The 13,634-nt window shown below is 41.2% G+C and overlaps 1 protein-coding gene across 2 annotated transcripts in view; it reads left to right on the top strand.

Moving 5' to 3' along the window:
• Positions 1-13,634, top strand: part of pcxb (pyruvate carboxylase b) — a 312,252-nt gene that overhangs the window by 146,227 nt on the left and 152,391 nt on the right. For both annotated transcript variants that reach the window (XM_080486361.1, XM_080486362.1), the window contains exon 12: positions 1,744-1,926. In XM_080486361.1, the coding sequence (XP_080342487.1) occupies positions 1,744-1,926 (183 nt within the window). The remainder of the gene's footprint in view (positions 1-1,743; positions 1,927-13,634) is intronic.

Here is a 13,634-nt window from a genome sequence, read left to right as displayed (position 1 = left end):
ACAGCTCATGCTGAGTCCACATATATTTCCCTCTTTCTTGAGGCTCTTTGCTCATGCAAAATGATACGTGATTAATGTAGATTAAAAAATTAATGCTATTCGATTGTGATGAATCAGAATTGATCCACTGCTACCTCGTGAGTAATCTGATTAGAAATTGTAATTGTTTGACAACTTGAGGCTGAATATAAACCTAGTTCTGGGAAGTTGCATGGTCAATAGCATCTGTGTCTAATTCTCATGTTCTTATCATCTTTACATTAGTAAATTCAATGTATGTCTTCAAGAAAACAAGATTTGTGCTCCAGAACATTTTCCCAAAGAGGGGTTGACTACTAATCAGGACCTCCTTGTATTCGGATCGATATTGCAATCAGGCAGACGTTGAAGCGTTGGTACACAAGAAAGCACGAGTGAATCAGCACGTCTAAATTGTGTGAAAATATCACCAGCACATCATCAGTGTGGCACAACATTGTTCTAATTACAATTTTGACTCGACTTTCTGTCCGGGCCCTCGAGGGGCTCCATATGTTGTAGTGTTGGACACTCCTCGCTCTCCTCTTCACATCTCCTCTCCTCCCTCTCTGCTCTCTTGCCAAGTGGTTTGGAGCAGTTCAGCCTTTCTATTTCTCGCTCATCACATGCTTGTTTTCTCACCCTCTCCTCTCCGCGACTTGCCCCTCTTGTACATTAGGCTGCTATTGTCTTCCGCGTGCAGGTTAATTTCTGCTCACAACGCTGACTCATAAAAGATTCAATGCTTTGCCCACATTACAATCAACTTGCTGAGAGGAACAAGTGACGGGTGAAGATTGCTGCACTGTTCCACTTAAACATTCATATTGTTTTATTTGGTGCTTCAACAGAAGTGTGCTCGGATTATTAATGCGCGTTTGTCATTTTTATTCCATTCTTGCAATCTAAATTAGGAAATGGATGGAAAGATGCGACAAAGGTCAAGAGTTTTGTTTGCGCTCGACGCTCTGAGCCATCAAGGTCCTTTTTTTCAATCAGTTCAAACATTTGATTGCAAGCACTTGTGTCATCATTGCTTTATGAATACAGCTGATTTATTGAAGAAGAATTACTTAAATGTGGTTTTTCCCTGCTGGAAAAAAAAAAAAATCTGAAATACACGTGTGCTTGCATATGAATATGCGTTCAATTGGTTTACTGGACCTTGAAAGATTAAAATAACACAGTCAAATTAAGACATTTCATCTAAAAGCTAGTTGTGCAAATGCATATTTTTTTTTCTCTCGACTGCAGCAGAGTCCAGTTTAATGAATATTTCACAGGAAGAGTGTATGTTTTGTTTTATTATTTCCCCAGTTTGCTTGCAATTTATGTTCACTTGAAGTTAATGAACAATTACTCTCCACACTTTTCAGACCTCCTATTCAGAATGTTAAGTACTACCAAAAACATTAATAACAGGAATAATGTGAATCAAATAACTACTTGGGGGACAAATGTTTTTCCTCAAGCTACATTTTCTCAATATGCTTTGCACTATGCTTTTGAGACGTCCTGCACTTTCTCTCTTTGTGTTTTTAAATTCTCACAAAGATGCTGTGATTTCATTAGATGCACTTATCATGAGTTTCAGCGTTTCCATCTTATTGTTTTGATGAGTTTGGCTGTTTCCCATTCAAATGTGTTTTTAATCCAGTTCCCCTCTCATCCGTGCTGAAAGGGTGAATTTTATTCATCCTGTTCCATCTTTGTTGTTCTTTCCAGGTCTTCAGAAGTGGTGAGGGCATGGGGATCCGTCTGGACAGCGCCTCAGCCTTCCAGGGCGCCATCATTTCTCCGCACTATGACTCACTGCTGGTGAAAGTCATCGCCAGTGGAAAGGACCTGCCGACGGCGGCCTCCAAGATGAGCCGAGCCCTGGCCGAGTTCAGAGTGCGGGGGGTCAAGGTAGGACGTTCAGACTCATCTGCTTGATGGTGCACCAAAACAAAGTGCTTACTGGACTGTGTAACGCTTTAAGGCAAGCGCGGAAAAATGCTGCTTTAAAGATAGTGTCACATAAAGAGATCATTTGGTTTAAGTGCTAATTCAGGTGGTGTAGTGGTGAGCTACATCGCCCCACAAGGTGAATACCCCAAATTAATGTCCAGGCTTGGGGGGGCCTTTATTTAGTCTCTGTTCACAAAGGATGGCTTCAAGTGAAAACGCATTTTGTTTCAGAAAAGTTTCGCATTCACACATCAAAGTTTTGAAAACTATATCCAGTTACACGGATAAAGCAGAAATGCTTAAAATGATTTAGTTTTCATGTTGGACCACTGGTGGGTGGCCTTGTTTGTTCCTGTAATGAAACCACACACAGAACAATGCGCTATAACCATGAGCAATGGCGAGGACACAGACATCTGGACAGACGACCAAGTTGAATTGTTATTCCGAGTGACTCTCAATTATAAAACTACTAAGTCCCAGGAGAATATGCCTGGGAGTCATGACAGTCTGGAAGCCTCTACCAGTGCATGTGAAAAATAACTATTTACTATGGCCATGGTGCACATGCACAGGAGGATTGTTACCCCCGTTTCCACGGAGACAGATTTGACACGTTTTCAAAAAGTTGCACATTTGCACAGTACTGTGTTTTTTTTTTCCTCTTTTACCTACATTTCAGGCTGTGTATTTGTTGAACTTGGGTGGATAATCTCCAAGGCTGGAAACGATAAAAAAGTAGTCATAGTCCATGAAACTTTGACCCAAGGAGAAATTTTTGAACTGCAGCCATGTAAATTTGCAGGTGTTTTCTGTATTTCTCTGCTGTCAATAGTTTGATAAGAGCCCATCTCAAGCTGTTGGAGCCCAGCTGGATTGCTAGTGTGATGCTGTCAGATTTGAAAGCGAAAGTGTCTGTACTGTGGAGTACACACGTCACTGTGAAGTGGTGCTCTGGCCCTCTTGGACACTTATCCTTACACCGCTGTGTGACCCGTCTCCTTTATCAGAAGCTCCATAATACTCTTTTTTTCTAGGTTTTCAGACTGAAAACACACTCACAAACACTGTCTCAAACTGCCTCAGGATAAATTGCTGCCAAAAGGTGATGGGCTATATTTTGAGGGAGATTGTGACCATTATCAGCAGGAACAAGCGGTTACCGACATTAAATAAAGGTGTAAAGCAAAAGCCCCCGTCGACAGAGAAAATAAATGTATTTAGGTAATTTACTATTTAGTTCCAAAGGTTGTTCACGTACCTGTAACATAAATCTAATAATGTCACCTCACACTCTAAACCCAGTTATTTTGAACGACTCGTACAAAGAAAGAACATTTTTGTCGGTAGATCTTTTCTATTATTCATTATCATTGAAAAGCTTGGTCATTTTCTTTTTGAATAGTGACAGATTGTTAAGGAACGTGCATTTCTGGGATGCAGGATTTTCTGTGCAAATACCAAATTAGCAGACTGATGTCTTTACCTCAACCCCAACAATGGTGGGATCAGCTTGTTCGTACTGTGCAGGACTGACTAACACTCAAAAAGTGTTTGCGGTTTCTTCCACTTGCTACTGAGGCTAATGAAAGGTCAAATTACCAATAGGTCTTGTTTCTTCAGACCTAACTGACCCAATGGACGAGACGCAACAGTAACAGAAAGCTATTTGGCAGATTTTTTGCAACACATATACTGAAATCTGCTCCTCAATTAAAAATTAAATAATGATAGTTCGGAATGGAATCATCTGTTAATTTGTTAAAGCAAAGCAAACTAATCAACCAAACTCTAATTGTATTACATTTTGTATGTGCTTTAGATGCTGTGTTTCTAACAGGGTCCATTATTATCACCACAGAGATCAGAGTGTATTTTTTGGTGCAGTGTTGATTTGGAAATGGAAAAGAAAAAAAACAACACGGTGACATTTACAGTGGTGACAATTGTCTTTAACAGATGGCTGACATTTCACGAAACCAGTTAATTGTTGAATTAGATGTGAAAGAAGCAGTGAATTAACAGTTTTCCCACAGATTTCCCCTTGTTAATATTTCTCTACACATCTTGCGGCACATTGGAATTCTTAATTTTCACCCTGCAGATAAAAATGAACAATTATTTGTCTGAATCAGACAAACGAATACACATGCATGGAGTTCACAACATGAGCTTGATTTTATTTATTTTTTTACATCCCATTAATGTGAAAGGTGGAAGATATTAATCAAGCTGCAATGAGAACCCACGGCATTGGACAGCCACGGTCATGGGCTGTGGATTAAGTCTGAGTAATGGTGACAAAACGTCTTTTTTTTTGTGAACAATAAAGCATTTAATTTCAAGGTAATGTAAAAGGTAGTGAAACGTCAAGGTGAAAAGGTCTCATCCTTTTGTACTGTGCTGGTAAACTGAATTCAAAGCGCCAACACATGCTCAACACCAAATAAATGTGATGTTGCAGAAGCTTGGTAACAAGCCTCATACAGCTGTAAATTTTCAGTGAAGTGTAATTCAGAGATGAAAAATCAAAAGGTTGTTGTTGTGAATCACTTGACAAAATGAGTAAAAAAAACAAAAAAAAAAAACCCGAAGGTTTATGCAAACAAAGGTAAAGTGCTTCACATGCAGCCGCAGCGTATGAGTGTTTCTCTTTGTGAAAACATTTATTGGCAATAGCAAACGACATGTGAACATGACGTTGGCCACCGACCGGCCTCTCTGTGAAGCCGTGTGGAGTGCGGTTCACATTTACAAAAGGTGCTCGTCCTTTTGTTTAGGCAGCACACTATCTTTGTGCTCATGGACACCAGCACAAACACGGGGCATTGATGTGAAGAAGCGTGGATAACAAGTTTGTAATTTGAACTCGTTTATTGTAGCACCTCTGATTGAAGCCACTTTTTCAACATGTTTTAGAATTTTTCCAAATGTGGCTGCTGTTTCTTTGTATTTTCTTACAAATGCTCAATGTAAAGACTTACGAGACCGGCGAAAATTCTCCAGGGGTAAAGCAGTCGATATATTAAAATATTAAAGTAGGAACACTGTTTTTCTGCCATATATACGGTTCTTGTTTCAGCAGTTAAGACGATGCTGATGATTTCCACATTTCTTTTTTGGGGGGGGCGGTTTAAGTCATTCAACTTTGCTCATGTATTCTGTTTGTAAAGGATCTGTGAGCCGCATTCCTCCTCAATTTCTAAATAATATCTGAGTTACATCTTATTTCTGGAAGCAGACGCTTTGTCTGGGCCCCATCCTTTTCTTTCCAAGTTTTATAATGGCGCATGAAATGAGCCATTGTCAGTCTGAAGAAACGCATCGCATCAGACATGATAAAATAGATTTAGAGCTCACATTGTCGAACCTCTCAGCCTAACTGCACCCAGTTGACAGCTTAGGTTTGAATAAGTCTGAGTAGAAATCTGATGTAAAAATACACCGGGACCTTGGCTTCTGACAATCTGGATCTGCCTGTTGAATTAATAAAAATAGTTTACCGGAATTTGCATCTGCGTGGTGTAAAGATGCTGATGCACAAACACCACCAAGTTGTACTAACGTTACTCTAACACCGTAAGAAGTGCAGCTGTAAAGACAAAAGACTGGGTTCATCCGAGCTCCAGACAATTGGCTTTGCTCATGATCTCTGAGGACAGATGTGTATTTAGAACTGTTGTTAAACCACAAAGGTGCACATAACAAATGTCAATATAAATGTAACGCCTGTTTGTTTACAAGAAATCTCCTCAGTGTCCTATTAACAGTTTCAAACACTACGTGGACACTGTGCATTGTCTTGTGAGTAATCAATCCGCCCCTTGTTTTCTGTCCCGGACACTAATTAATTGCATTTAACAGATGTCACGGGTATAAATTATTATACACTGCTGGACTAAATTAAGCCATCCAGATACGGTGTATTTCATTGCCCTTGATAATGTATTTTTATAGACCAGAGGTGATCACAAGGGGAAGAAAAGAAAGGAGAGTTGCTTGTTGGCTGAACAAATATCCAAGCAGTATTAAGACTCCAGTCTGTTCGCAGAGATATGACACCGAGGGCTGAAATTCTCATCACTCTGCAAGTTTTATTTTCTTCTCCTCAATCCAGGAGTGATGCGGTTATCGCAGCTCTCAGATTGACTGCACAATGCTTTTAAGATTATCCTTAAGTTTGGTGGCTCCTCTGTAGCCGTCGTTGTTTCATGAAGTATACTGTAACCTTTAAATAAATGTCAAAACCAAAACACGGCAACCAAAGTTTGAGCTACTTGCTTGATACTCGTCAGCCTGCTGTTCTCCTCCGATGTGTACAATTGTGTTTGGCATTTCGGGCCCGTCTTCTCTGTGCGTGTGCAGCGCAGGTCTTCTCGCATGCCCGTGCACATGCACACGTTTGTGGCCGTGTGCGCACGTAACTGAGCCATGTGTGTTAATCAGTGGAAATGTCACGCATTCAGCGGCCAAGAGACAGCGCGCAGGAGAAAGTGACGGGCGGGGAAGCGACAGGACATGAAGCAGCGGGGTAAAGATGGATGGATAGAGGAGGGAGGGGGAAAACAGCAAAAGGGCAATCAAGATGGAGAGAGTGTAACATAAAATGACAAGCTAGGTGGGGTGGTCCATTGAGGCCAGCACACCTGAGGCTGCTGCTTCTGTGTACACGCTGCCTGATGTTGGCCGGCTTCAGAAGCAATGTTAAAAGGATGGACACGCGTCCGTGCATTCAAATGACCACTGTGCAGACTCTTTTGCAAAAAGATGAGAGTAATCCACTCGGTGAAATTTAATTTGTCCTCAATAACAAAAAGGTCAGAAAGTAAATGCACTGCCTCTCAGGACTGCCTGCCCACCTTAATTACCCCGATAACCCCTCTGCATGTTGAATCTATGCGTCTCGGGCTGTAAATGACACTTGACATTTAAAGAGTGAAGGGTGGCGCGTCTTTTTAGCCTTTCCAAGTAAGAGCAAAAGAGTAAGAAATTGATTCAGCAGTCGACTCTAACAAAAGCTCCAACTAGTGACTGAATAACTAATGAGCTGAGAAACACTCTGCTCAGCTGGTTTCTGTCCATGTTCCTGTCCGGAGACAGAGCGATAGAGAGAGACAGAGACCGAGAGACAGAGACCTGTGTGCCCTTTGAAGATAAAAACAGATTAATGGGAGCTCCACAATAGAAAGAGACACCAAAGAAGAGGCCACATGAGAACCTGCCTTTAAAAAAGAGAGAGAGAAAGGTCTGTATGTTATCAGTAGACTGATTCCTCAAAGCACCACCAGGCTTGATGTCTGGTCCAGTTTGGTGGAGACTTTCAGGTATTGGACTGATGGGACACATGCGAGACAGACCCTGAATAGTAGTTTCTTTTCAAAGGTACTTTTGTGACACCGAGCGCTTCGCTTCAGGCTGCTTGGCTTCAGGACTGTCACGGCTTTACACTTCATCTGTCGGAGTGATCGAGGCTGGAGTGACCTAAGGTTGTTGTAAGTTTTCCGGTTTTCACATTGAAACTATTAAAATGATTAAAACGGGTTGCGGGGATGTGTCAGTATAGTCATCTTGTTGGTGACATCACACAATGCACTGTCTAATTGGTAGTGACTGCGCTTCTGTATCGTTTGCAGGCCGATTATAATGATGTTTCGACATTTTTGTCTTTCCTATAATTTGACGCAGAGTCCTCGAGAACAGATGAAATCTACACTCACATTACACATAATCTCGTTGCAATCTGGCGTTGGATTTGATCATCACCTGTAGGTTAAGCTCCGTCTTTGCTCTCCTTATTTACATTGCTTCTTCTTGTCTAGAACTTTAAGCTTTTGTATTCCATCTCTCTTTTATCAATTCAAAGAAAAGATCATGCAAATAGAGCGGGGTTGTTGCCTATCCATAAACAAACTCTGCGCTTAAAGAGCGACGGTGATGGGTTGCTTTTCCTCGCACCATGCGTAGCATCAAAACAAATTAACGACAGACAAACAACAAATAGTGCAGCGGATCATGTTTTATGAAACGCCACATTTACAATTGCTGAAGTAATTTTGGGATTAAAATGCGAGCTCAGGTGCAGAGGGGCTTTCTCTCCCTGTTGACCTCACATAAGCAAAACAAGCTGTGGTCTCTGCCCACCGGCAGCTGTTACTAGTTCAGTGTTTCACATTTGCATAGCACACGACTAGCTGGTTTTGACCTAATAACCTGATATGTTAATACGGCAGAGGAAACATATGTAGCAATGAAATTATAACATGCTTTAGATTTAAAGAAAATAAATATAAAATCCTCTCAGGTATATTTCAATGTCTTCCTACATTAGAGGATTCTTACTTCCAAATAGCAGACACACTTTGAGCGATTTGTTATCCACCATCTCTCTGCCCTCTCCGATGTGTTTGCCCACATGCGTTAGGTAGCACTCGTCTGGCGAAGCACTCCCGTTTCCCAGAGCTCACACTGTCATGTCTGACTCCTTCATCATATTCCCGCTGTCTCTATCTGTAAACAAGTCCTCTGCTCTGCCTCACTTTCTTTATGTTTGCGTTCTCCCTGTCATGTTCCTCCACCCTTGACAACATTATGACCTCGGTTTACCTGTACGAGCAGCGTTCTCTGATAGTTCTCTCACGTGGATCTCTTGTTTTCAGATCTCAGAGCCTCTTGTTAACGGTTCAGTGGATTGGTTACATGTTTTTTTTTTTCTTCTTCTTCTTTCTGTTGGACTCTATCTTGTTTTTCATACCATCGGTGTAAGCTTGAGAAGCCCCTGGCGTCGGCGTCCTTTAGAGCTGTTTATGTCAGTCAATTCTGTTTATTACTTAAAAGAAGCAGCATTTAATCCCCGCTTTGAAAACAGCTCAGTTTACTCCCAAACCTAAAACACCAAACGTAAACCACCATCCCATTTGTGAGTGCAGATAAATAGGTGGTCTAGGCTTTATTTCATGAATCGCCGCTTTTGTTGTTTGTCTCTTCCTCTGCTGCAATGAATAAGAGATACCGGTGCATGTGAATGAACTTCGTTGTGTAGAATATTAAACGGATCCACCTCGTAGCAAAAAGCATTGCAATTAGCTTTTTCCCGTGGTTTTTAAAAAGCAAGGTTTACCACAGTAGGCCTCGCCGTGTTGCTATTACTTAATCATTTTAACTGGACAATGCATAACCTCTTTAGAATTTAATTACCTCAGAGCTCAGGTGTTTCTATTATTTATCCAGATTAGTTTTATTCTTGTGGTTTTTTTTGGACTCTGCTATTATGATCCATTTGTTTATTATTTCCCACAGGAAGAACATACAAACACCAAACGGAAAGCAGCAATATTTTCACTACGAGTGAAAAATGCTAGACACTACACCACTATATGGCCAGTCATTGGTTCCTTAATTCGTAAAAGTGACGTTATTTAGTCACTACCACCGACTGGAGCATCCTCTTTCTGGTCTGGACTCAACATAATGTGTGTTTTCGCATAATTTTTCGAGAGGCAGTGCCGTGCGGGAACGCTGATCCAGGATAATTCACTCGGTACTTACCCAGTGAAGAGACGGCAAAATCCATCTCATCTCCGAGTTATCTGTCCAAGTATTAAGTGGTTTAGACACACTCTGACAACACGCGCTCACATATAAACCAACAGCTTTTGTCACACTCAGCCACATGCACTGTATCGCTCCCATCCAATGACACACTAATATGTGTCTCAAGCAGCTGGCTTATCCGTCTATCTCCTCCTCATTTCACACCTCGAAACAACCGCTTGCACGGTGCTTAATCACATGAACAGTTCTGTAATTATCCGTGCGTGCGTTTTGTGTGCATAAAAGCTTGCTGTTTGTGTGAATCCCTGCGTGCACAGTTTTGTGTGTATAGTTCCTAGAAGAAGAAACAAAAAATAAAAAATCTCCTTTCAGGGAATTAAATAAAAGCTCCAGAACCCTCAAATCCAATCGACGAAGAAAATGCCCAAACAAAAGCTGACATGAGTTGAGAAGCAGAAAGTGAAATGACGGCGGGACAAGGGCAAAAAATCTGAAAATATATAAATAAAAAATAAATAAATAAAAAAAAAAACCGCTTGAGATGTGAGGATGCATGTAATAAGAGGAGGACATTGAAAAAGACAAAGCACCAGTTTGGCAGAAAAAGTAGACGCTGATGGTAAATAAATAGGACAGGAAGGAAAACAGAAACATGACAGGCTTGTTTACTATTTCAGTGGCGTAAGCACACAGAGTGATGCTGACTCCTAACAACTCAGCCGAGACCAACAATGTCTGGTGGTAACTTCCCAAAATTAAGGCCTTAAGGACATAAAATCTTCAAATACTCACAGGAGACAGGCTTTCATCTTGCGCTAACAGGTTTATGCACTGCACCACTACTCTTAGGTTATCGCGGAATAAAAGGACAAGTGCAAAACGCACAAACGGATTTGTCACTGTCATTTTTAATAAGCAGTTTTCTGTCCCATAACAATGAATGACCTTTTTTTTCCTTTTGCATCCCATTTACAGCTCTTTTTTCAGTGTGAAAACAGCAGCCAGGTCCTTTGTGTGTGTCAGTCCACTCTAAACCTGTCCACTCCGAACACATGCCAGAGCATGTAAACATCTTAAGTTCTCTTTTACACTTCTGTAGCGTCTCTGATCTGCATTTATCCCATCATTACAGTTTCCTGGCCTGTTGTAACCAGGTGAAATCGTATTCACTCTGAGAATTGAGAACTGATCATTTTGATATTCCTCCATAATGTAAGGCCTGATTTAGATTTGAGGTTGTTTTTTTGTTGTTTTTTTTAACTTTATTTTAACACCCGACTGTGAATGTACAAAGACACGTTTTACCAAGACACAGACACATGGGAACAAGCATGATACGTCAAACTCCTTCCATGTTATTTGCAATAATTCATCTAATCTTCAGTATCCTCAGCCTGTCATCGCTCCTCCCATCGTGCATCACTCCTGTGATCTAAAGAAATGAAGGTGCAGCATTTTAAGGCCTTTCAACAGATCACACCCAGCATGCTCCTCTTGTTTCTGACCCCCCTGTGCTGTTGGTGTATTTGAGGCCAACATTAGACCCCACATGTGAAACATTTTAAAAACTATTATTACTATACTATAACAGAAAGAAAGACGTATTGTAAAAATGTATTGATGCAACAATTAAAATGTGATGCTTATATTTTGTATTTACTGTCAAGGTCATGACTGCTACTTTTGATCATGAAGACGAATTAATGCAAATAATCAAATTGTTTAATATTACAAGTGAAATGTTTTTTTTTTATGTATTTAATTTCGGCATGCAGACAGAATAAATTTACTTGCAATAGTCGCAACAAAGAAAGTGAAAACATTTAAAATGAATTTAAGATGAGAATGATTCTCCATAATAATGAAATAGCTATTTTGTCGTCAATTTTGTCTCCTGACAAAAGACTATGGAAATGATTTTTCCAGTTCAATCTAACGACGGCATTTATCTTGTCTGGGTATGTCACAGTGATTGTAATTCCACAACATAGCCGCATTTTGACAAATTGCACGCTTGCCAAACAACTTGTCAACACAAACAAGTGATCAAACAGCAAACATCAAACAGATGTGTTTACAGCCAGGATCGACATTTTGCTGCCATATGCGCATGCACATGCACTGCAAGTTCAAGCTGGTCGCTTTAAATGGGACTTTGATGCCATAATCAGGATTAAACAGCTGGGAATCAGCTGTGTCGAAGTGAGAAGGTGATAGGAGGGTGGGTTAGGAGATACTGGAGAAGAAACTGCTCCTCTTATATTGTATCAAATGCACAGCCTCTTTCTTGTCATCCTCATCTGTTTATTTAACGTCACAGTTTGAGATTAGTACATGTGCCAATCCCTAGAACTATACTCGTGTGTGTGTGTGTGTGTGTGTGTGTGTGTGTGTGTGTGTGTGTGTGTGTGTGTGTGTGTGTGTGTGTGTGTGTGTGTGTGTGTGTGTGTGTGTGTGTGTGTGTGTGTGTGTGTGTGTGTGTGTGTGTGTGTGTGTGTGTGTGTGTGTGTGTGTGTGTGTGTGTGTGTGTGTGTGTGTGTGTGTGTGTGTGTGTGTGTGTGTGTGTGTGTGTGTGTGTCGCACAGCAGTTCAGATGACTGTGTGAATCTTAATTTGTGATCAGGCGGAAACGCAGGAAGGAGGGGCCGAAAGAGAAAGCGATGACCTTGCTGAAGATGTGAAATTTGATTAGTTGGGCGAGTAATGTACGTTCCCGGGAGACGGGCGATCTGTCACCGAGCCCTAATGTGTGGGTCAGCATCAGTTCGCTTCATCTGGGATCACAGCAGCATGTGATGATGCAGCATGTGTGTTGGGGTTGTTTGAATAGAACGACAATAAACACTCCCAAAGAGACAGAGAGAGATGAAGTAGGCGGAGAATGAGCTATCACTCCGGTTGTTGCCGTTGAATCACTTTCCAATATCACACCTTGAATGGCTGAGAAAGTGGCCGAGCAAGAATGAATTGAGAAGTGTAGGAGTAAGCAGCAAGTACAAATGAAAACCAAAAAGCAATTAAAGCTTCGGATTGAGAGTGGGAGGCAGAAAAAACAGTTTGCGGCACGAAAAACGCAGCCGACATACGGACACATCACGTCACTGTTGTCTGAAGTCTTCTGCGCCATGCTACCTAAAAGCAGAGGTGGATGGAGCGTTAGTGCGTTTATGAATCAATAACTATTGCTTTGCATCAATTTCAGCCACAAAACAAGTGAGTTACTTTATTTAATGCAAAATGCAGAGACGTTGAATTAGATGGACAGTGTGTCCTGCTGCTGAGTAATGCCTCGTTCACCATGACGCGTTTGTTCGAAAGCGAGACTTTTGTGTTGTACGAGCTCCCTCGCACAGTCATGAACGCTGAGAGTGACAAACTGCATGCACATGCTGACACACATATTCACAAGAGCAGGGTCCAAGGGGGGAAGGAAGGCTTTTTTTTTAATTAAGGGTCCACACACACACTGATTAATTGATGTTTTTCTAGTACTTGTTTCATTCAGGAAGGTTGTCAGGCTTAATCAACTGTTGCACACCCGCAGAACCCAACTTACATTAATGCAATTTGCCTTTGAAATAATTAACACAAGCCGAGACATAGGTTTTTGCAAAGCTGGTAAAAGAGCAAGCCTGTACGGGGGATTTAACTCCAGACTTCTATCGCCATCATTTTCTTGCTATCAAAGGTCACTCTGGTAGATTGTCTTGATTGAAAATAAACAAATGGCGCTCCTCAGTACCATTAATTGATGTAATCACTCTCTAAGCATCAGATGTTAGATGTTAATTCCCTTGGTTTTTAATTAGGAGTTTCTGGAGGACAGGGTGGCTTTGAATAGTTGAAGTTTGCTTGACACTGAAACGGCATCATAACAGTTGGACTCGGTTTCGTCAGCGGTTGTCCAGCAGTTTTCTCTGACTCTCTCAGTGGCTTGTTAACGACGCTGTGTGAATACACCATTTCTTTCAGTGCAGCACAATGCTTGTCATGCAATTTGGCTGCAGCATCTGTCCTTTTCCGCAAGCGGCGTCTGTGCTTTTGGGACGTTTTTTGGCCTTAATGGAACAGCGACTGGGCCACCGGATTATTCCAGCCATGCTCACAAAAAAGAA

Source organism: Lipophrys pholis, assembly GCF_963383615.2.
Source record: "Lipophrys pholis genome assembly, chromosome: 18".
Classification (NCBI taxonomy): domain Eukaryota; kingdom Metazoa; phylum Chordata; class Actinopteri; order Blenniiformes; family Blenniidae; genus Lipophrys; species Lipophrys pholis.
This window is presented reverse-complemented; position numbering and strand designations above follow the sequence as displayed.